The sequence below is a fragment of the Aulostomus chinensis genome, chromosome 22 (genome assembly GCF_037954235.1).
Source record: "Aulostomus chinensis isolate RoL2024-O1b breed Wild chromosome 22, RoL_Achi_v1.0, whole genome shotgun sequence".
Lineage (NCBI taxonomy): Eukaryota > Metazoa > Chordata > Actinopteri > Syngnathiformes > Aulostomidae > Aulostomus > Aulostomus chinensis.
Window position 1 is genome coordinate 14,298,867 of NC_141341.1, and position 23,619 is coordinate 14,322,485.

The following is a 23,619-nucleotide window of genomic DNA, read 5'->3' on the forward strand; positions in this document are numbered from 1 at the left end:
ATGGCACAAGAATAATGATTACTACCATCACGAATCATATCAAAAGTGCAAAATGATTTCAGTTTTTCCATTTTCTCCGAATGACTCTTCCTGCAATGTTTTATGTCCTTGAAGGCAGTCATCCCTAAACCTCCTTCGAAAGCGACCATAACTACTTTTACATAACACACGCTAATACTCAAGAGGATTAGGTCTTTCTTCATCTGTCTCTCCGCTTCATGTCTCTGCTCTGATATAACCTCCAGACATCCATCTCTGCCGCCACAGCTCCCCCGAGTGACCTGTTTATGCTGCCCACCCGTTTCTCCTCCCCTACCTAGAGGTGGACCACCTGATCGCCATCTTCACTGTGTACAAACAAGGAAGAGCTTTGTTCACAAGACCAGGCCTCCAGCTCTGCAGCCGCTCCTTATCAGATGAACAACACAGAGCTTAACTGTCACACTGTTACATCTTAACAATGCTACATGTGATTACAGCTGGAACCGACAATTCGTGTTACGATGGGAACGGTAGCTAAGAATAGCGTCCACTGCGCACGCTAAATATGACAGTGAGTATTCACATCTGCGAGTTATATAATCACCTTCACTCTCACCTTCCATAATCACCAAAATATCATCTCACTTCATCCTGAGGAGAAATTCAGTTCAACCTGGGCTCTGACTTCCCAGATGTGTCAGTCGAAATTACCTATAGTGACCGAACATTTTTGGAGTTGTTCCAGTGTTGAACAAGAATGCTACAGTGTGACTGGTAACTGCAAAACGTTGATATATGATGTGAGTCCATCCACAAAAAGTGTTGTGTGTCGGGACCAGGAGCTGGAACCAGGAGCTGGGACCAGGAGCTGGGACCAGGAGCTGGGACCAGGAGCTGGGACCAGGAGCTGGAACCAGGAGCTGGGACCAGGAGCCCGCCTGGAAACACCTCTAGGGTTTACTGGCTAGCTGACTCCCCATTGTTGGGACATGCAGGCTAATTTCAGCACGGCTTCTGTCACCGAGAGTGCCAAATGTCAATAAGGCGCCACAAGTGTTTAGTTAAAACTCAGATAACAGCCGAAATAACAAAAAGGACACTGTTAGAGGTTAAAAAAAAAGGAAAATCAACTGAGGGCAGCAGAAGGGGACAGTGCGAGCTGAAGTTTCACTTTAGTTGTCTGACGGAGCTTCTTCATCGACGCTCATCACCTCAGCAGACGCAGACAGAGAGAAGAAAGTAGCGTTCAGCTCTCAGTTCAACCCAAAGATGCAACTGCAATGGAGTTAATCTGAATCTTTCCAATGTAATTACTAACTCGTTAAAATGGCAATTAATTTCAGTGTTTAATTTGCTGCAGCATTGTCAATATATATTTCAATATTTATATCACTTCTAGCTTATTAGGCTACAGTTGGAGAAAAGTCCACCACTGAGAGTCTAATAGGAAAAACTGGAACAAAAACTCTGTTAAATTACACAAATGAAGTCATGAAAAGATATTTAGCTGATATGATTGAAGATGAGCTGTTTAAATTTAATCTGTATTGAACGAAGACCAAGTAGATAAGAGCAGAGAGACAAGGAGGACACAGAGACCTGGACGCTCCATTCCTGTGTCCAAAATAAACAGGAGGAGACAGCTGAGGCCAGAGCCGTCATGGGAAACTATCCATCGAGTAAGTCATGGAGACTTCAGAGAGACTTCAGAGAGACTTCAGTTAGATGTTAGATCCTGAGGATGATGATGATGATGATGATGATAATCTGAGCCTGTCCGTGGACGCACATACACAGAACGTTGCTCGTTGTAGCAGTTTTGTATTTACAGTCAGTGTGTTTTTACACAGTATTGGAAGGATTCGAATCAGTTCGCTTCCTATCAGTCATTTCCATCCAACACATGACTGGAACTACACTGTAATCTCATTATTTGTGAGGTTGCTTGTTGCTGTAATTATTATTCTCCACTGCCCAACTTGATGGTTTTGTGTCTAAAATGCTTCAATTAGGTGAGTTATTCTAAATAAATTTCCTTAATATCTGCACAGAAAAAGTGCAAGCATGACGCCAGTATTTTGGCTCCAGCCACATGATCGGGGTCGCAAGCTTAACAGCAGCTGGGGTGGAGCAGTCGGACTCACAAGAGGTTCCGTATAAAGGTTTTCAAAGACATACAAAGTCTTGGAATTCATAGAAAAAACAGAACAAAATACATAATAAACACTAGTTTCCCTGGTAATGAGTTACTTTTACATTATAGTAACTAGCGACAGTGACTAGTTAGTCATTTGCTCAAACCAAACATGTATAAGGCCCAGGATGAAAAATACCAGAATTCCACTTGAATTATTCCTTCTCTATTCACACTTTTAATGGTGGGATGGAAAATGAGATTTCAACTCATAAAGCTCTCGTGAAACCCACAGACGCTTTATAAAAGCATGTCAAAACAGTTCTTTTTTTATATAAAACCCGTGACATGCAAGGCTCTTTACTGGCCTGATGACAACAGACAGACAGACTCATGTTTGTCAGAAGAAAACAAACCTCCCCTAAAGAGGTCAGATAGCTTGAGAGACTAAAGGATGATTTATAATGGAACCTGCTATACTTTGCTGTGCAAAACGCACAAAATGACTCATATAACTTTGCGTAAAAGTGGTGATTAGGCAGAAGAGAGCAAACAAAAGCAAAGGAACAAAGAGAAGATGAGGGAGGCATCGTCGTGTTGAGAGGCTGTGTGGGAGTCGCTATGAGTGGATTCGGAATATAGGTTTCTAGTCATTACACACACATTATAACACACGCTCCACATAGCAACGTCTCGCCTACACGGATACAAGTACACCAACACATACACACACACACATGCGCCTACACACACACACCCACCCACCCGAGGTCTGTATGTGCAGAATCCTGTCGTAGATCCCTTCGGAGAACTCCATCACCGCTCTGCTGGCCTGGACCATCTGCACACAAGACAACTACCATTAGCATGAAAGCAACAGATGCAGTGCACCATAAACCCTTGTGGTAATCTGTAAATCACAAGAACACACCTCTATATCCCCAGTAAGGACAACAAATACTCTCAACAAACTAAAACATGGATGTGAAGTTTTATTTGTGTTTTTTTTTGTTTTGTTTGCCAGTTGGTAATATATTGAACACAAAATGCGCAATGGCCATCCAGATGCACCTCATGTGCTAGCACCCACAGAGGCTAATGTGACAGCTCTTCAAAGTTCAGACCACACACACACACACACACACACACACACACACACACACACACACACACACACACACACACACACACACACACATACAGAGTAATGACATGAGTAGCCTGTGGCTGATTAATTCCGGATCTCTACAGAGACATGACCCCCATATGAAGGAAGAAAAAAACCCTGCGGTTTGACAAACAACAGATTAACGACAGTACGCCACCTTGATGAGTCTGGTGCAGATCAGTTTTCACTTGTTTTGCACGCATCAGAGTTCAGGTGAGCTTTCACACCAACCCAAAATACACGGACTATCTGCCGTACTGGGCTGGTTTAAGAATCTATTCTGAAGAAAAGCCACAGACAGAGACTGCGTCTTCTCCAGCAAAACCGGTACATTTAACTGATGCGTTTTGTTTCTGATGTGATAAATAAGCGTATCTAGGGAGTTTTGCTATTTGAAATGTCATTTTGTACCAGTAAAAAACAAAACAAAACAACAACTCACTGTGGAGTACAGCACACCCTGCTTTACTTCCTCTAATTCTGAGTTTTAGAGAAGACTATGTGGCAGCTGTGTGTTTAGAAAGCAAGTACATACTCTCAGCTATGTTTCTTTTCAGCAAGAGTCACAGTAAGTCCTCTCACTGAGGAGCACACACCCCTCACACATAAAAAAAGGGAGCATGCCCAAAAGCCATGCTATATTTTGCACACCTACTTTGAGGAGATCCATTTTATCCAGACACACTCATCCATGTTTCCTGTTTGCGCCAGTCTTGAGGACTGAGGTGTGGAATCCATTTAGCCTAACGACATTCAAATCTATGCTAATGGTATTCAGCTCCAAGGAGAGCTTTTTCAACTCTGATCTGCCTGACTGGAAATGGAAGTGGCAATTCAACACATACAAAGACGCACACACACAGGCACACAGGCACACAGGCACACACACACACACACACACACACACACACGGGTAAACTCCATGCTAGTTGCATAGCAAGGACAAACACCCATAGTTAAATTGAAGTGTCACAGCTTCTACACCTAAACCTTAATAAGACAAGAAACAGATCCATTTATATCCAGTACAGCCGCTTCCTGGTGTCTCCTTCACTCACAATATACACACACACACTCTATACACACACACACACACACACACACACACACACACACACACACACACACACTAAATTGGCAATTCATACCAAGTGTCCATCATCCTGCCCATGAGACTGCCGGGAGAATATCTAATATGCAGCATGAAGAATATCACATTTAAAGGTATTGCAGCAGACAGAGAGATGGCGGGAAAAGAGGAGTAATGTAGTTTAGTAACTTCAACATTGCATGGCATGGAGCTGAGTGTGAGCCGCAGCTGTATGGAAACCCCGTCTGTTAGTCAGCCACAGCCGAAGCTGACCCTGAGGGAACCACAGAGGAGGGCAGGAACTGAGTGGGAGGCAGGAGAATGAGCTAAAGACGCCTGTAGAACAGAAACATAAACCTAATATGCTGCAGTATGATATGAGAGAAAAAAGCATGAATGAGAGAAATGACAAAGCTGAACAAGCAGCTCGAACAAACCTGACCAGACCGGTCGACCCCTCAGCCACCCTCTCTCCACTTCCACGGGGCCTGGGTTTATTTTTAGACCTCATTACATAAATTAGGTCTGCTAAATAACTTTCTCCTTGGTCAATGAATGTCCACAGTCTATTTGGGTGGAAACACATCCTGGATTCAGGCCAAGGTGATTACGAGCCTGGCTGCAGCCAGAATAAATGTCTGCTACATAACAATGAGAGGTCATTTTATGTTGGAGGAAATGTGAGCTCAAGAGGAAGCTCAAGGCTCTGTCTGGGTAGGTTTGCATTGTTAGGGTCAAGCAGACAGGAGATGGGAGGGGGATTATGTGATCTTTTGTTTAGGATTTCCTTGTTTTTGTGTATTTCAGAGATTATTTCTCTATGTGGTGAGAAACAAGCATATCTACTGTCAGCTCTTTTCCTTCCTCACCATTTCATAAGTGGACACAACACGGCGAAGGACATCGGGCAAGGGGCCCTGGGGCTCCAGGGTAGGGTAGTGGTTCCGGAGGTCAAACAGTAGCAAAGGTGTCCCATCTGGTCCTGACACTCTGGAGCTCAGAGCTAGTATGCACTGCATGAGGTTTGCCACTGCTGACACACCACACAGCTCTCTGAAAACTGCCACCGAGTTCTGTTTGAAAACAGAAATGTGATGGACAAATTAAATCTGCAGATTCAAACATGAATGGAAGTCTTCCTTCTTCCTCGTTCCTATTTCCCTCGCCTGATGAGAATGACTCCCATGAAATCTAAAATCTTTTCTCCACTCTGTCTTCCATTTGATTTTTCTTTTTTCTTCCACTCTCTCTCTCTCTCTCTCTCACACACACACACACACACACACACACACACACACACACACACACACACACACACACACACTCACTGAAAATTAAAAGCTACTCTAGCGACAGAGCTATTTGTCTTCTTTTTTTTTTCTTCTCATTCGCTGTGTTGCAGTTCTGCCCAACAGTTGTACTGTTACAGTTGAACTGGAGGAAACCTCACAATTGCAAATTTATTAGGTACAAATGGATCAAATTAATAAGGATCACAATTTTCAGTTGTTAAACTATTTGAGAAAGCCATTGATTTATTTTAATGATCATTACGGAGGCTTTCTTGTTGACCCTAATTGTTATGGATAAAATAATAGGAACATTCCTCCTTCAAATTAATTAAGTGATCAACAGAATGGGAAGATATGACACTTGTGATAATATGTCAAAGATGTTGGTGATATCTATTGAAACTGGCACGCTAAGCAGCTATCCCTGAGTTCTCTTGTCTTGTAATACCACTTAGTACCTCCAGAGGCGATATTGAGGCACTGAAGAATCCAAACTACTTAGCACAGCCAAGAGTTTACAGAGCAAATCAAGCTGGTGGAGAGTTGTTTGGGCATTTCAGAATGATTTTTTAGTGCAGCTAAGGACAACACAATCCATGCCTACTTATGTGCTAGTATGTTAAGCTAAGCTACCTGTAATGTACGCTATAGGCTAATGCTACATGTTCCACCTTAACTCCAAGCTACTTTGTCTCACCTGCATGTTTTCCCTCAGGTCAGTGGCTTCTCTCAACAGAGGGGCAGCCATCTTAAAAACCTCATCAACAGACCGGATTCCAAGGTCCCTCAAAGCGGTATAGTCACGCCCTTTGCGGGCCTTCCGCACAGATAGACCCCTTTTGTGAGGCTTTCCCCCTCCTCTCCGATTAGTGAGGGCCACATGGACAAACAGCTTAGCGTGGGGAAGGTCCTCCCCTGTCAGAGACTGGAGGGGTACATGCCGGTAGCCGGGCTGAAGACACTCCAGAGGGATGGCGTACTGACCTGCAGGGAGATCCAATTTTAGTGAAAAATCTTTTTTTTTTGGAAAAAGTAAGAGAAAAGTTCACTCTTACCTATGAACTCATCTCCAATGAAGTCATCGTCCAGCACCACAAAGCGAACCATTGCAAGCTCTGGCAGGTTGATCTGGAACTCAAAGCTCTCGTCAAAGATGGGGTTGTCCCCGTTCTGGGTGACCGTCCTGGTACGGCGTTCTGTGCAGTCAGCTGGGATGCCATGAATCTCAACATACACATAGGGGTCAACCACGTCCCCTTTGGCCCCTGAACCCTTCGGCTTGGGAAGATTCTGGCCACTAATTACCTGGAAAAGGTTATCGTACAGGTGTTAATGTATTTTCGGGACGTGATCATGATTTATTTGAAATGGTGATGGTTTACGTCAGTGGATCTAGCCCATTGGTGATGAGCCTAGATTTGAGCAAATACATTTGCAAGAATTCCACAAAAATTATTGTGAATTATAATAAATGAAGCTTGTGTGTATTTGTCCCATTGCACCTTCACATGGAGCAGCTGTGGAGAAACACCCGGCACTGTGTCTCTGGTGTCAGCACTGAAATAAGACACTTCCTGACGCATGATGGCCGGCCGCAGAACGTAACCGCAGTTTCCATTCTGCCGGAACCAGGCTGTGTTCAGGTCCATCATCAGTCCTGCTGTCTGAAAGTTCATACACACAATCTGGCAACCGCATTTCCAGAGATCCTGAGGGTTCATGTTGCTGGAGTCGATGCGCATGGGGCTGGGGTATACTCGGGACAGGAAATGTTTGTTATGGTTGACAAAGTCACCAGGGCTCTCTCCAGTGAGGCGTACAGCCTGGGCTTCATGAAAGGAACACAATTCCCAAGGTTTTTGGTGTTTGGATGATGTTGCAAAGTCAATGAAGCAGACTGAGCGGCACAGTGTCACAAGGTCTGAGAGCTCCTTCATGAGGGGGAACCTTTTGGGAGGAAGATGAGGAGGGTTACATGGGGTAACTGCAGTCATAGAGACACTTTTCTGCACCGAGTCCTTCTCACTCCCTCCAGGCGCTGCCACTGCACTGTTAGCTGCTTTAATTCTTTGACACATCTCAGCCCCCTCATCCTCCTCACTGACCTCCCCGCCACCCCCTTCCAAACCTGGCCCCAACTTCTTCCCTTTCAGTAGGATCCGATGCCGTAAGTCATGAGGCGATGGAAGGTACAACTCCCTTTCATTTGGGGGATCTGTAAATAGCTTCTCCCCTAGTATTCTCACAAGATGCTGTATCATCACTTTCTGCTGTCGAAGTGAACAGTGGTTCTCGATACACACAATTAATGGATAATCGGATGCCACGAATGCAAACTTTCCAATTGCTTCTAAAACACTACGCATTGCAAGTGGTGGAGAAAGACTGTGTCCAGTGCACACCACTGGTTCCTCATCAGGGCCGTCCCAAACATCCACCTCCACACATCGACAGCCCATCTTTAGAGCACGGATGTAGCCAGAAATGTCCGAGGGACCCCGAAACTGGTCCTCGATGAGGTAGGTGTTGTGAGAGGAGTTGATGAAGTAGTGAGACAAAGGCTGGGACATGTCCTGGCAGACAGCGTCATGCTCCCTGTCAAAGAGGTGGCATTCTGCCGATGTAAGGTAGCTGTTGAAGCCGTCTAATGAGAGAAAACCTTGCTGCCGGCCCTCCCCCGATGGTTCGTGAGCCTGGATGAGCTTCAGGCTGTCCTCCTCACTCACCTGAATGACATAAAGTAGACGTCAGAAAGTGGGAACGCATTTGTGAGAATATGCCAGACTCAGTGAACCCCATGCAAGAGCATTTTTGAATCCGAATTTTCAGTTAATTTCCGCGGTGAGGTGGAGCTCTATGAGTTTGCCACGTCAGGTTCACGAAACAATCATATCACGTGATGTTCTCCATGCCAAGAGTGGCAAATTAGCATAACTGATGGCCTCAAAATAAGGTAAGGTTTCCAGCTCCATTCATATAAATGGCACCAAAGATGAAGAAAAAGAACATTACAATCTTTGAGACTGAGGTCCTGCACTCAAAAACTGATCATCGAAAACACAAATTATTTAGTTTAAGTGGTCAATTTAAAAGCCCTGAAAGAGACAAGACAAAGGAAAAATTCGCCAAAATTGGAACACTACTCTGAAGCGTAAGCACCATGGAGAAAATACAGGAAAATTGGTGAATATGGAAAGTTCGCATAAATCACTTGGATGAGTAATTTAAGAACAAATCTATGCATACAAGTGGTTTTTGCATGAGGCTCACTGTCTCCTATTTTCTATATGTGTATATTTTTTATATATATATAGTGTATATTAATCTGTGTTAGCCACCTGAGCTACGCCTTGCTCAGCCTCGAGGAACCTCATCAGGTCTTTGGTGTCCAGGAATTCTTTGTTGCTTGAGAACTGCACCAATAGAAAGTAAATCTCCGGACGAGTGCAAAAGTGATGGAAGACCTCAATGAACTCCTGCTTTGTGACGCAATCGTTTCGTCCTCCTGCTTTGTTTTCGCTGTAATCTTTAGCTCCTGATCCATTATCCAGGGTAAGACCATGCATTCTCTCCCGAACTCTTTGGAGCTCTTTAAACCTGTGCTCCACTTTGCCACTGCTCACCCCCGGGTTTACAGTCTGTATTAAATTTATGGCCGACTGCAAACAAATCCCTTCCTCAGCGTCGTCGTGCCTGTTTGTATCAGCTGCAGAGCAGAACAACTGCTCCAGCCAGCCAAGACGAAGACTGTCCTGACTGCTGGCGAGCATGTCCAGGGCATGTTTCCCATGTTGCATCAGATACCTGGAGGCAGATGAGAGAAGAATGTGCAATAGGATTGAGTAGAAAGAAAGAATTACTTTCCTGGCAATACTGAATCATTATTTTCACAAATGGTATTTCGCTGACAAATATTGAATGTACAATACAACTGCAGCTGCGAGCAATCAAAGTAATATTTCACATAGAAAAAAGACAGTCATGTATATTTAGCTTGAAGCTAACAGTGACTAGAGAACAACAGCAATGAAAAAAAACAAAACTGCCCAAAACATTCATTTAAAAAGCGTATTGTCTCCATCGTCTTTTTCCAGCCACATGCTCAGTAATCCACAAACACTTGAAAATTATAAGACGCCGAGTTGCTCCAAGAGCAACCAGCTGGCGTATTCAGTTGGACCAGCTTGCACTTGTCCACGCTCATTTGCACTCGCGTTTGAGCAGTTTCTCTGTTTGTTGTTGTAACTGTTGTTAGCCGCCAGTCAGTCAGTTAGCTTCAAGCTAAATATACATGGCTGGCTCTTTCTGCATTCTGAAATGTCCAAAATGTGATGCAGGAGCGAAAGAAATGGCTTTGTGAGCGGGAAGGTTATTAATTTAATGCTAATTTAATTCCGTAATTTTGGTCATTGTATTTTATTTAGTCACTACAAGTTAATACTAAATATCAGGCAGAGCGCAACACAAGACCTTTAGAAAGACAGTCAAGGTCACTTCATGCATGTGATAGCGCTGCAGACAGTTGGAGGTCTTTCAGCTTAACATTTACAATTATATACACATTTATATAATCATACAACAACATGCTTTTGATCATCTGGAGACTACATGGCATGATGTCAGTACACTTTCGCCTCAACAGTCTTTAACAGTCTGTGGGCGGCATGGCTCAGGGGTAGAGTGGCCGTCTAGTAACCGAAGGGTCGCTGGTTCGATCCCCGATCCCGGTGACCATGTCAAAGTGTCCCTGAGCAAGATACTGAACCCCTAATTGCTACTGATGAGTAGGCTGGCGCCTTGCATGGCAGCCTCCACCATCTGTGTGTGTGTGAATGAGATGACACTGTAAAGCGCTTTGAGTACCGCTAAGGTAGAAAAGCGCTATCTAAAATTGAGACCATTTAAGCACTGATAGATTGCTACCTTACCTTTTAAAGTATTTTGTGTCTGTGTTGGTTTACCTGCTAAAGACTAATACTTTTTTTTTAACCCAGTTTCTGTTAGTTAGCATCAAGTTAGTATTTGCTAGATTTGTAAATGTCAGTCAGTTGGTATTATATTTACTGCACACGACTGCCAGATAACGTTTTATACGAAATAAGAAAATTCTTCTCAAGAAAGTTTGTAATTTGTACTTAAGTTTGAAACAAGACCTGCTCCCAGTTCTTTCCTGTGTCATACCTCAGGCCTGTCACCCAAATGTTAGCCACTTCTGCCGAGTTGGCCACCAGGTCCAAGCTCTCGTACATCTCTCCATAGATGATGGAGAATGCACAGTCCTCCGAAATCTGCTCATAAACTCCACTGGTGCGGAATGTTTCTGTGTTGCGCCCCGTCCGTACCTAGAATTTGAAGTCGCAACAGCCACATCAAGACACAATAAAAACAAATCAACTGTTGTCACCCGTATAGTTCAGAGCTGTAAATATTTCCAAGGCCTTTCGTCTGAAAGAATTGGTGAGGTCATTCATAAAAGTAACAGTCGGGGAGGTTTGATTTAGAAAGCACTGACCTCTCGTATGGAGGCAAGAATGATCCTGGCTTTGTCAGACTCCTTCTTGGAGGGCTCCCAGCACAGAGCCTGGAGGCCTGCATCTAGTAGATAGTAACGCTGGTATACACGTGAGTTGGGCCGCACCTTCTTCAGCTCACTCCCCTCAACCTTGATGCAAAATATAAACCAGGTCGTCACTTACTTAGTTTTGAATATTGCATCTGACATCTGCTGCGTGGAGTGTTTGATGGGCTCTAAAACCCCCCATCAAGTGGGAACCTTGTTGCCCGCACGTTCATATTTTTTCACGCACCAATATTTTGACCTCTTTTAAGCAGAATTGGCATTTTTTTACTGAATATTTGTGTATCAATCCGTCTCCTTACTGGAATTTTTGCCTATGTTACATATTGCAACATCATATTAATGCTAGCCATCACGTCAAACTCTTCAAATTTCACAGTAAATTAAGACTTATGGCATTATCCATCAAGAATGGTTCAGTTTTAAATAATCAGTTAGGTTTTCTGTATTGATGCATTAATCATTCTTAAGCAATCATTAATAATCACAATGCATTTCTGAATCTGATTATTTTCTTCCCAACCCTGATTTATATTTTATATAAGAGGTCACATGGTAGCTGACCCACCATGGCGTGGATACAGTCAGCAGCATTGCTGATCTTCTTCTCCGACAGGCTGCTGCTGAAGGACACCGTCTTCTTCCTCTCTCGACCTGCACGTGACCCATCCTGAGGATGGGGGGAGGTGGGTGCGGGGGGGGGGGGGGGTGAAAGGACGAAATGGATTAAGAGAGAACAGGCTATCATAAAAACATGAAAAATGGGCTGAACAAGACAGACCAAAGGAAAGGTTCACAATTGCTTGGGCATGACAAAACATTATTTCCTGTCCAGAATAGATCTCAAGGGATTAAAAGGCATATCAGCTTATGTAACCATATATAAACACAGATTATTTCGCCTACATAGAACCCCCACCTCCCAATCTGCTATTGTTTTTCTACACCATGCTAAAAGCATTTGCTTGCCCTTGCCCTTCACCATTACACCATTAATCATACCTGACTAGACAGACGCAGCGGGCTGTAGCATTCTAATTCTGCCCCTCCACCAGGATAGCGGCGCACCCAATCAGTTTATCTGAGCTCAAGTCACAGCTCATCCATCTGATATATTGAATGATCAGATGTCACCCAGCAGACAACCTTATACAGACAGATGAGAGCGTATATGTGGGCGATTTCATTCAATTATCAGTGTCCCTATACAATCAAGGCAAAGACTTCATTAAGGCTAATATGACAGCATAACAAATTTAATGTAGTTGTTATTGATTCAATCCCATGATTGAGGATGCAAACACCCACACACGCTGCAAACAGTACCGCTGTACTTTGAAAACCAGTCCAAATACAAGTTAATCAGAAGGCACACACGGGTTCGTTCCTCCTCTGAGAAGCATATATACAGAGTTTAATACAATTATAATAACATCCACACCATCTTCAGGAGCTTGGTACTTATTTAGGTCCATGAGTGCTAAAAAAAAACAACAAAAACACAACGCCTACTGCTTGTTTTCCCCAACCGAAGGCCCAAAATGAAGATTTGCTTGGCATTAAAAGAGAATCTGAGGTTGTTACTTGACATTGTTTGCAAGTACTGATGAGGGATGAACGAGTAGTGCATCATTATGAGAACCTGCATCTGTTCAACCTCCTAAATCATCCATCTCCGTATCCGTACTCGGAGTTGTCAGCTCGTGAGACGGGAGTAGGCGTGGTTTGATAAGAATGTGAGCAGGCAGCTAGTCCACAATAGGTATTTCATGCCTTGAAAGGATATGGGTTGATCGTAAACGTCTATATTTGTTGTTTATCTTTATTATACTGCAGAACAAGTTTTAATAAATGTACACAGGTAAGCTTTAGTGAAGCAAAGCATGAAAACAGAGGAGAATGAAGTCAAATACATGAACTACAGGTTTTTTTTTTCCCCGATCGACAAAACTTTTACTTACAAGGAAAATCTTTTGATAATTAAATTAGTTGTTTCAGTATATTAAAAAAAAACAGTAACATAATGTTGGTGTGGTAGCTCATCACATGAAATCTCACTGGAACAGTACTGATGGTGAACTGATGGCGGCTGCTATTACATCGTGTGGAAACATCAATTGCAAAAACAGATGTCATATCATGCATGTGACAGCGTATAACTTTAATTTCATAAACTGCCATACAAAAGTAATTCTAAGGGCTGGGAAATCCATGTAGTACTGTGGAAAAAAGAATCACAACATGTTCCCTTATCCATTTTATTGCACAGCCGAACGCAAATCTTTGCTAAACGGTTGAAATTATTCATGATTTGACGAAGTTTGCCACACCTTTTTGTAAACGGGTCCCAACATTTGTCATTGAAAGATCAATGTTGCTCTGTGGCAAATATACAAAGCAAAAAAACCTGGATATGTCCTTACTTCTCTAGTGTTTTGGAATATTTCAGGCATCCAATCACATGCAAGTCAGCTGACTGACTTTTTTTTTCTCACTTCTAGTTAAAACAAACATCTGTGATAAGTAGCTGGTTCATTGTCAGCATGACTTTGGTAAAAGTCTATATGAATCTTAACAGCAGCTGGATCTTTCGTGAAAAGGAAAGCCTTTACATGAAAGAAGTCATGGACATTATGGATGCAGAAAGAAAGAGAAAAAGCCCTGATTCTTCTCCAGAATATGAATGAGCATGTAAAAGAGGCGAGGCATCACAAAAGATGAAATGTTTCCCCCCAAAGCGAAGGTAGGGTGCCTAACCATCTGAAATCCTCACCTCATTAAGGGTGGAGAAGTGTTTCCAGGAGCGACAGGTTTTTTTTGAGAGAGAGAGAGAGCAAGAGAGGGAGGTGGTGGGACTCTAAAAATACGCCTGGTGCCTTGGGGGCATGATAGTAAGAGGGGGCAATGATGTAGGGTAAGACAGAAAAGAAGGACAGAAGGATGAGGAAGCAGAGATCTTTCAAAACAAATCAAGGCTTTTCTTGCTCTCTCTCATAAAAAATAACAATGAAGACGGCATGTTTTTCAAAACTCATGCCCCCCACCACCACCACCACCACCACCACCACCACCACCACCAGCCCAGGATGTGCTCAAACACGATGTCACAGCATCAGTCTTACTTTCCACTCCATTCTCGCCGTGACAGGCAAAGGAAATAAATGTCGACCTCCACGTATATATCTTCCTCTTTGTGTGCCATTAGCAGTAATGGTCCCTCTCTATGGCTGCATCAGCACCAACGGCTGCACACGTGCAGCCCAGTTAGACGACGTGTCATAAATAATGGACGTACATTCAAAATACGACCAGAAACAAACACACACGAACTGATTAACAGACAGGAAACGGACAAAAATCATATTGAAGCAAAGGATACCTTCCTTGAAAAGCTATTAGGCTTTGTGTGTGTGTGTGTGTGTGTGTGTGTGTGTGTGTGTGTGTGTGTGTGTGTGTGTGTGTGTGTGTGTGTGTGTGTGTGTGTGTGTGCGCCCGTGTGTGTGTGTGCACCTATCACAAGCTGTGTTTAAAGCAGCGGAACAATATTGTTCTCCCGGCGATGCTTTCATCAGTTGGGATTTAATTATCTCATGTGTGGAGGCTGCCCTGCACATTCATCTCTGTTAGCCTGCAATGTACATCACTGATAGAGGAGGAGGCAAGAGTTCAAACGCACGGCTAAACAATGCTGACAGCACAGGAGAATAAGAATGAATCATCCCGACAAGGTACAACTAGGCGACATGAATTAAACTGCGAGTGGATACACACCTGAATAAAATAATTAAATCTACATAATTTATGTGCCAAAAAACAGGTATAAAAACAGAAAGATACACACTGAAAAAAAAGCTTCTCCCTCATTCCTCTGATAAACACTAAATATATAACGTAGTGGAAGTCTCTGTCACAGTGGCCCTATTTTATTTCACAGAGGGAGTTGATTCAAAAAACAGGAAGCGGCTCATCACAGAGGGCTTCCTGTGAAGGTCCACCCCCACCGCACAAGAAGAAAGAAAAAAAGGACATGAAAAAAGAAAGAAAGAAAGAAAGAAAGGCATTGGACCACGGAAGCACGTTCATCATTTTAACTTGCTGTTTTAAGTTGTGACACACTTGTTAGCCGAGGAAGTCTATTAACTACAGCGACTGTGACACATATGAGCATGGGCCGCTCTGATGTCATCCATAGATTTGTGGCTACTGAAGCTTTAAGTCTGACATGTAAGAACCAACAAAGACCATCAAATACTTTTGTTACCTCACAAAGAGGATCTTTGCTGATGGAGGAAACCCACTACAAACTACCCACAATCCTTGTAGCAGTGACGGCGCTGTTACATGATATGTTTACTGCACAAATTATTGTCCGCCATTTTGACTTTTCCATGAAACAGAGAACACACAAAATTTCTGATTTTTTTTTTTTTTTTTGGTCATTAGTCAGAAATATATTTTGTAATGGCTTCTGGGATGAGTAGATCCTTTACGGCGCCTCTCACCCCCCCCCCCCCCCCCCGCCCTGAAATCCTTAACAGGATAAGCGGTAGAAAATGGATGGATGGACCTCCATAATCAGACGCAGTTCATCTCTCTAATTTTAAATGATTTTCCTTTCTCCAAATGTTAGAGTGTTACCTTTTAAAAATGCTAACTATTTTATGATGTAACAGCTTTCTACGCTGATGCAGCACAGTTTTTAGCAAATTCACTCTCCATTCCAGCAACTGAACGATGTGACACTTGAGTCAAATAATAAAGCAGCAGACTGAGAGATGAGCTAAAAGAATCTGAAACAGTGAGCGAAAAGAGCTGACTGAGGAATTTCCATCGTTAATGTCAAAAAATATTGAATAGAGCAACTTCAACGTGTCATGGAATAACTCAACTTTTCCGCAGTCAGGAAATAGGGCTTTTTTTTTTTTAATCTTCCAGTTTTTCGGAAATGTGCCAAAGATTATTGTGAACGAATTTGAATGATTGGTGTGAGATTACTTTTATCTCTGCGAGTACATCTGGACTGAGTGAAGGGAATGAACAGATGAACAAATGTGAGGATGGATGGATGGATGGATGAATGAGTGAGCATGAACAAATGTGGGGGGGGTGACTGAATGAGTGAGTGTGTGTGTGTGTGTGTGTAAGATTAGACGCAAAGATCAGACATAAAAAGATGACAAAACCTGAAACTGGAGAAGAGGAAAAACAAAGGAAAATGAAAAGAGAAATAAAGAAAGAAAGAGGCTGTGAAGCCGATTCCTGCCTGTGTCTTTGTGCCGACACTCAGAGAACCTCTGCGCTTGCCTGCAGGCGCCTGCACAGCCTTGAGTCTTCATTAGCCAGCTGACGCGCATGCATAGTACAACATATTAGTGTGGGTGTTAGCATGGATGCAACAAACCCTGTATTACTAATTACAGCTTCTCCAAGTCAGCTGGATGAAGCCGTAGCCCATTAGTGGACACTGGCTTTGATCTGCTAATTACCACAGAGAGACCAACTAGGAGGGACGAGGTTCGTACGAGTCGAGGAGAAAAGTAATGAATACATGATTAGAAATTGGTGGGGAGGTTGAAGTGTTGTGCTTGTAGCTGGGTGTGTTTCATTCTAGAATCTAGTGACCCTATTAGAGGGTACAGGAGGGAGGAGAGGAAACCCTCGATTGTGCTGTCTCATCAGAGATAAAAAAAAAGAAGAAGAAAAGAACTGAAATAATAAATAAGACGGATGACAAATGATCCCGTCCAGTTTGGGAGAGTGAAACCATAAAAACACAAGGAGACTCCTCTGCGTGAGACCACTTCACTTAGACTTGAGACTAGAATTTAATATCCGAGAGAGATATTTCTGATACTGTCCAGGCTCAGTCCCAAGCCATTCCTGTTTCACTGGGATCTCAAGAGCTAAATAAAGATCAGAGTCCTGAGATGAAGGTGAAAAGAGAAAATATTTTAATCCGATTTTTTTCAATTATGATCAGGCTAAGAATATTTCCAGGAGGAGAATTCAACAAGAACAAAACAAAACAAAAAACAAAAAAAATCTCACATTGATGTGAAATTAAACTCAATCATGCCTTGATCTTAGAGAAAAAGCTCTTAGATTTCCTCATGTACTCACACGTGCAACACGTTCAGCGTGGCAGTGCAATTCCATCCATCCACCCGTTTTCTTATCCTGTTAAGCGTTTCGGGGGAGCTGAGAGGCGGGGTTCACCCTGGACAGGTCACCAGTCCATCACAGGGCCAACACATAGAGACAGACAACCATTCACACTCACAGTCACAGCTAAGATCCTGTGCTGGAACCCAGAACCTTCTTGCTATGAGGCCACAGTGCTAACCGCTGCACCACCGTGCTGCCCCAATGCAATTGCACTGTCAATCATTCTGATTTCCTGTTCCATTTTGTAGTTTCTATACCTCTCCTGCTGTTTCCTGCCCCAGTACCTTTGTCTCTTAAGTTACAGGCTTGTTCTTTCCTTGTCCCACTCCTATCAAAAACGTGTGGTGACAACGCCTGTGTCTTGTGAGCTCTGACGCTGTGCTGGGGACTGCGTTCCTCCCTGATTAGCTCCTGTAGCTGTTGACACTACTGGCCCATGAGAAGTAGCAGCAATTAAACAAGACCAGGAGGGTGCGACGGTAGAGTTTCTCATGGAAGCAAATGTTTCCATGCTGATTGTCTGTCAGTGCCACGCACAGTGGTCCTAAATATGAAAGGCTCGAGCAGTTGAATGTGCTGCATTTGAAGGGTTTCAGTTTTGCGATAAAGAAATAAATTACATCGTTTTGTACGCCTCTGCAGACGATATCTTTAACCTGTGTGGTGTTTTTTTTTGCTTTTTTGTTTTTTTTACCCGTTATGTTTTCCTCTGATCTGTGTGAATCGAACCTTGTGTTTAAGGACTGAGTTTTTATCGCACTGATGAATCTGTGAGTCATGCCCTGGGCTCTGTTTCCTGTTTGGTGTCCCCCAGTGGACAAAATTTCACATTCAAATCCATTCAACTTCACATTTATCCTCATGGGATTTACATGATAATTTACATGGGCATCACAAAATACATCACAAAAACAAATGGTAGAAAACATGAGCGTGTGTTCCGGACGTTCAATATGTGATTTTTAACACGTTTTTTTACATGTGCAAAATCACATTCATTTCTCATGTATTTTTTTTTCATTTTTTGCAGGTGTATTTGTGTTGATTTCCTCCATGCAAAGACAAAAAGATATGATCTTATGCTGAAGTTTACTTTCCCTACTTCATTCTGATTGGCTGACAGATGTCCACTGAATCAATAATATGAATGTAAATGTCAGTCAGGTATTTAAAGTTAGATTGTGAAGTTTAAATTACCAGATGACGCTAACAACTTCCCTTTCTCTGACAAAAAGCTGAGCAGCAATTTAACTCACACTATAATTTGGTATTAATTTGTTTTTTTTTCATTCACCACCGGGGCTAACATGATGTTCATTAGTCACTGAATTCTTCTTCCGCTGCGAACTGCTTGTAATTCTCTATTGTTGTCAGATGATCAGTAACAACAAGCCTTACATCAGTGAAATCTCATCCATGGAAACGCTGTGACATAAATGACAGAAAGCCTTGTCAGCGGTAAGGAAAGAGTTAAATGCTACTGCACTGAGATGCCGCTCAGTTTTATACGGTGACCTTGAGGGTCCTGAAAGGCACCTGTAAATAAAATGTATTATTATTATTATTACTAGCATTACTTATTCTCAATAGGCTATGCAACCTCATGAAACAACCATTCCAGCGCATAAATGTGAAGAATATCTGCTTCATGTCGCCAAACATCAGATCAAAAATTTGTAGTTGGCTGGACAGGAAAAGCAACATAAATGTCCCAGCGAAAAATTAACAGGCTTCTGCAGCCTTTTCTCACATTCAAGAGCACAAGTGTATGATCAAATGATGGGAACACCTCTCACCTCCAGAGAAGTTAGAACATTTGACTTGCAGTTGAGTCCTTCTGACAGAAGATCAGTGTGTGTGAGTGTGTACAATATGATTGTGTGGGGTGTGTGCGAGTGTGTGTGGGAATGATGTTCAACAGAAAGTGTGGTGAGCGTTCACAGTAACTCAGCAGCCCAGTTTGACAGTAAACCCTGCCCTTGTGGCAAGTAAGGCTGGAGAGATGCTTCTTTTTTTTTTTGCTTCGAACCTTTGAAGTCGCATGTGCACTAAAACACACACAGACACACACACACGAGCACACACACTTGAAAAGGTCATCTTGTCAGTGATCTAACCACGACTTCAGCAGACATAGATGCGTTTTACGGAGGTAGCTTGGCTAAAATTAAAAACAACAGCGCACGGGAATCTTGAGTTGGGTAATACAAGCTTTAAAGTGCGGAGCTGGGTTTCCACACGCCATGTGAACTCATGGCTCCATTCTGTGTTCATACGTGTACATGCATGTTCTAAAGCTGCAGATTCATTCAGTGAAGCACATCTGTTTTCAATGCACGTACCGTGTGTCTTTTTTCCCCATGTCTCTCTAGACTCCTGCATATAGCCTGGACATATTATACTAATGTAGGGCGTTTATGTGGAGCAACTCCATCACAGAGCAGCTCACACTCACAATATTTTCTCCAGCATGCACACGGTTAATTCACCAATCACTGGGCTGCATTGGGCCATGCTTATGCAGGCTAAAGATGCTGATTTGAACTGCTGGAGGTGCTCGGGGCGACTCTGACTCGAAGCCTCCCCAGCTGTGTGCTCATGCCTCTGGTTAATGCCGCTCCCTCAGTTTGAAATGCATACAAACAAGCTGAAACACACAAACACACACACAAATGCATTAATATGCAAATGTAAGCATGCACACACGTGTGTACACATATATTTCAATGTAACACATCTTAAGGCAGGTAGTCACACTCAAGTACACTTGTATTATTGCCTGTATATGTATTAAACCTGCATCGCTAAACTGAAGGACTGCATGTGTCCATTTTTACTCCGCTCTTTTACATGTCTAAAAGGATGCTGAGCAAGGAGAGGGTTAGCTTAGCTTAGGAGAAAGACTGGAAATGGGGAGGGAACCGCTACCCCTCCTCTGTCTCTATTTGTTTTCTTGTAAGAATTAAACAAAGAAGACATTAAATATTATTTATTGAGCTTTTGAGACGGCGCCATGCTTGACTTCTCGTCTAACTCTCAGCATGAAGGAGGCTTATTTCCCAAAATGCCCAACTGTAAGTCTTCAGATATTTCAGTCTCCTTTATGGGCTGAGACAATTACTTTTCTGTAGAGAGGACCTCTTTAAAATCCCACTGGGGTACAGTAAATCAAAAACCCATTGCACTTCCTGTTTGTCTCGGTTAATAAAAGAGATTTTGTTGATATGTGGTTTTTATGGAGGAAATAGTGCCACTTGTTCGTTCGCTCACACACTCACTCACAAACACACACACACGCACACATAAACATGCCAACCATGTTTTTATCTCTTACAGTGTATGTTTGACTACAGAGGGGCCTGGAAAGCAGTTATGTGCCTGGGTGTGTTTTACTACAAGGCAGGTCTGTGCGTGTGTGTGTGTGTGTCTCTGCATACATTTGAGTTTTAAACAAGAATTTAATCTATGACAACAACATTCCCATACATTTAAATCTATTTATTTGTTTATGCTTATCTGTTTGTTGGACAAAATTAGGAGAGCAAAGTATAAGTCAACAATGTATGTGGGAATTTTTGTGGAGTTTCTTTAATTGATTCATGTCCAAATCATATTACAGGAACAGTGTGTAATTCCAGTCCCCCCCCCCTCTGGGATTGAAGTAATCTCAACATGGCTGGAAATTGTAATTACCAATCCACCTGCGAGGGATTTGGTTAGAAGTTTGTCTTTGTTTGTCATTGTCATACACATATTAACTCAATTTTCTTTTAGCAGGGACAGAGTTTGGTGTTTGTGTCATCACATACACAACATTTTAAAACTCCAGGTGACGTGAGTGAAGATTTAAATGGCGACGATGAGCTTGATTGTGCGAATTTGTTTGACAAAGGCTTGAACCTAAAGAACACTCATTTATGCATAAAATTAGTATTCCAATCCATCCATCCATCCATTTTCTACCTCTTATCCTGTTAAGGGTCATGGGGGGTGGAGCCTATCCCAGCAGCCTTCGGGCGAGAGGCGGGGTTCACCCTGGATGGGTCACCAGTCCATCACAGGACCAACACATAGAGACAGACAACCATTCACACTCACAGCCACACCTACGGTCAATTTAGAGTATCAATCAGCCTCGTCCCCTCTTGATGTCTTTGGACTGTGGAGGAAGCTGGAGTACCAGAGAGAACCCACACAGGAACAGGGAGAACATGGAGACTCCACACAGAAAGATCCTGTGCTGGAGCCGGGACTAGAACCCGGAACCTTCTTGCTGTGAGGAGACAGTGCTGACCACTGCACCACCGTGCCACCAAATAAAGTATTAAAATTCTTTTATTGTGCTTTAAACATGCATTGTGACTGCCCCCTACTGGTTGAAACACGGAGATCAATGCAGCTGAATTACGCTTCTTGTATGCCTGGTGGAAGGTGATGTAATGGAACCATGGAGCCATCAGCCAATCCACATGTGTGGTTAAGCCAAGCTTGATATTACCTTCTTTAGATAACGAGGTATGCAACGTATTAATTAAATGCTTGTATTGCATCATAGCTCCTCCACTGGCTTATCGGTTCATCTCTCTCTAACCTGCACGGCTGAACTCAAGACAGACTCCTAGGGGGCGTCTGATTCTCGTTCACGCACACAGAGCGAGATAAAATAAATGGGAGGACAGTATGAAGTACATACTGATAAAACACGATGATAGTTATTAAGTCAACAGGAACACAAATATGCACACAAACAAACAAACAAACAAACACACACACACAGAAGCGTACATTGGACATATAGGACATATACATGACCCCTGTTAAAACCGGTGTGGAATGTCATGTTTCCTGTTCGTCTGCCTATCCAGACTCCTATTGTGTCTTGTGTGTCCTACCTTCAGATGTAGCAACATATTAGCAAACAGCAACACACACACACACACACACACACACGTTTCATAGACTGATCCATCATCTCTGTTTGGATGCAAATGTCTGCTTCAGTGCTGCACGTGCGTTTCCGTGCTGCCCTGCATGTCCACCCTTTGATGCACAGAAAAGTAGCCATGGTCGCAGTGATGTTCTGGAGCCAATAAACGCCACACATCACACAAAAGTAAATTAATACAGGAAGAAGAGCCTGGCCCCTGCCAGGAGTTACTTCATACCATTTCTGACCCAGCAGGTAGTAATAGAACTCCACCAAGTGTTTTTTACATCCTCAGTGTCAGGCAGCAACTCTCTGGACAAGAACAGGCTTGTGTGTGTGAGCATGGAGGTAAGGAACATTTGTGTGTGTGTGTGTGTGTGTGTGTGTGTGTGTGTGTGTGTGTGTGTGTAGATTCCACTGCCAGTGGAGAGAGTGAAGTGTCATCACCAATAGCTTATGACTTAATAGCAATATTGCAACATGAACTGTACCAGGAAATTGGCCAACTGGCTGGTTTCCTGTCATGTTGAGTCAATCAAAACACACACACACACACACACACACACACACACACACACAACATGATGAAGAGATAATCATGTCTTTGCAGGCAGGCGCTCTGGAGTCCAGCAGCAACCAGATATCAATGCACGAAGTCCCACATGTTTAAAGGCCAAAAACGGGATGAAGACTCATTGATTAAGACGATGCGTTTAGCGTGAAAAACCAATAGAATGAAGAGCTTTATACAGATAAAGTGGAATATTCAACAGTGCACCACATACTGTATATGTCTCCCTCTCATCTAAAACTGCAGCAGGTGGTTTCATGTCTTGGTTCCTCCTCCTCCTCCTCCTCTTCCTCTCAAGCCCATGAGGTGCTAATAAGTGTCTGTCGCCTGCTGTCTTGGAATTGGACTAGAACCTTGTATCAAAGCACTATGACAATAGCGGGATGTTCTGGTTTCAAGCTCGGAGATCTTTGTTTAATATCATGTGAAATGTGATGCGCGTCATTAACCGAGGTGAGCGATGGAGCTGAGGAAGCATAGTCCCGGTGTGTGAACGGTTTATTTTCAGGTTGCAGAGTTGGAGGTTAGATGAGTGTGCGGGTGTGCAGAGTGGCTAGTGGTTTTTGTATTGACTTTATTTATTGTTCCATGGTCTCGAACATTCCTACAGATGCTTACAAGCCTTCCTGTGCCGTTAATCATCCGACTTTCTGACCTTTTCACAGCGAGTCCCTCCTCTTAGATTTGACAGCGAGCCGCCGAACGGAGGGAA

The 23,619-nt window shown here is 43.0% G+C and overlaps 1 protein-coding gene across 1 annotated transcript in view; it reads right to left on the reverse strand.

Moving 5' to 3' along the window:
* The window catches only part of LOC147240925 (inactive phospholipase C-like protein 2), a 28,748-nt gene that overhangs the window by 4,719 nt on the left and 410 nt on the right, over positions 1-23,619 (reverse strand). The window contains exons 2-10 of the mRNA XM_086194388.1: positions 11,813-11,914; positions 11,179-11,328; positions 10,848-11,008; positions 9,005-9,470; positions 7,169-8,392; positions 6,722-6,971; positions 6,364-6,650; positions 5,244-5,447; positions 2,882-2,957 (exon numbers count right to left, since the gene is read on the reverse strand). Coding sequence (XP_086050514.1) covers positions 2,882-2,957; positions 5,244-5,447; positions 6,364-6,650; positions 6,722-6,971; positions 7,169-8,392; positions 9,005-9,470; positions 10,848-11,008; positions 11,179-11,328; positions 11,813-11,914 — 2,920 coding nt within the window. The remainder of the gene's footprint in view (positions 1-2,881; positions 2,958-5,243; positions 5,448-6,363; positions 6,651-6,721; positions 6,972-7,168; positions 8,393-9,004; positions 9,471-10,847; positions 11,009-11,178; positions 11,329-11,812; positions 11,915-23,619) is intronic.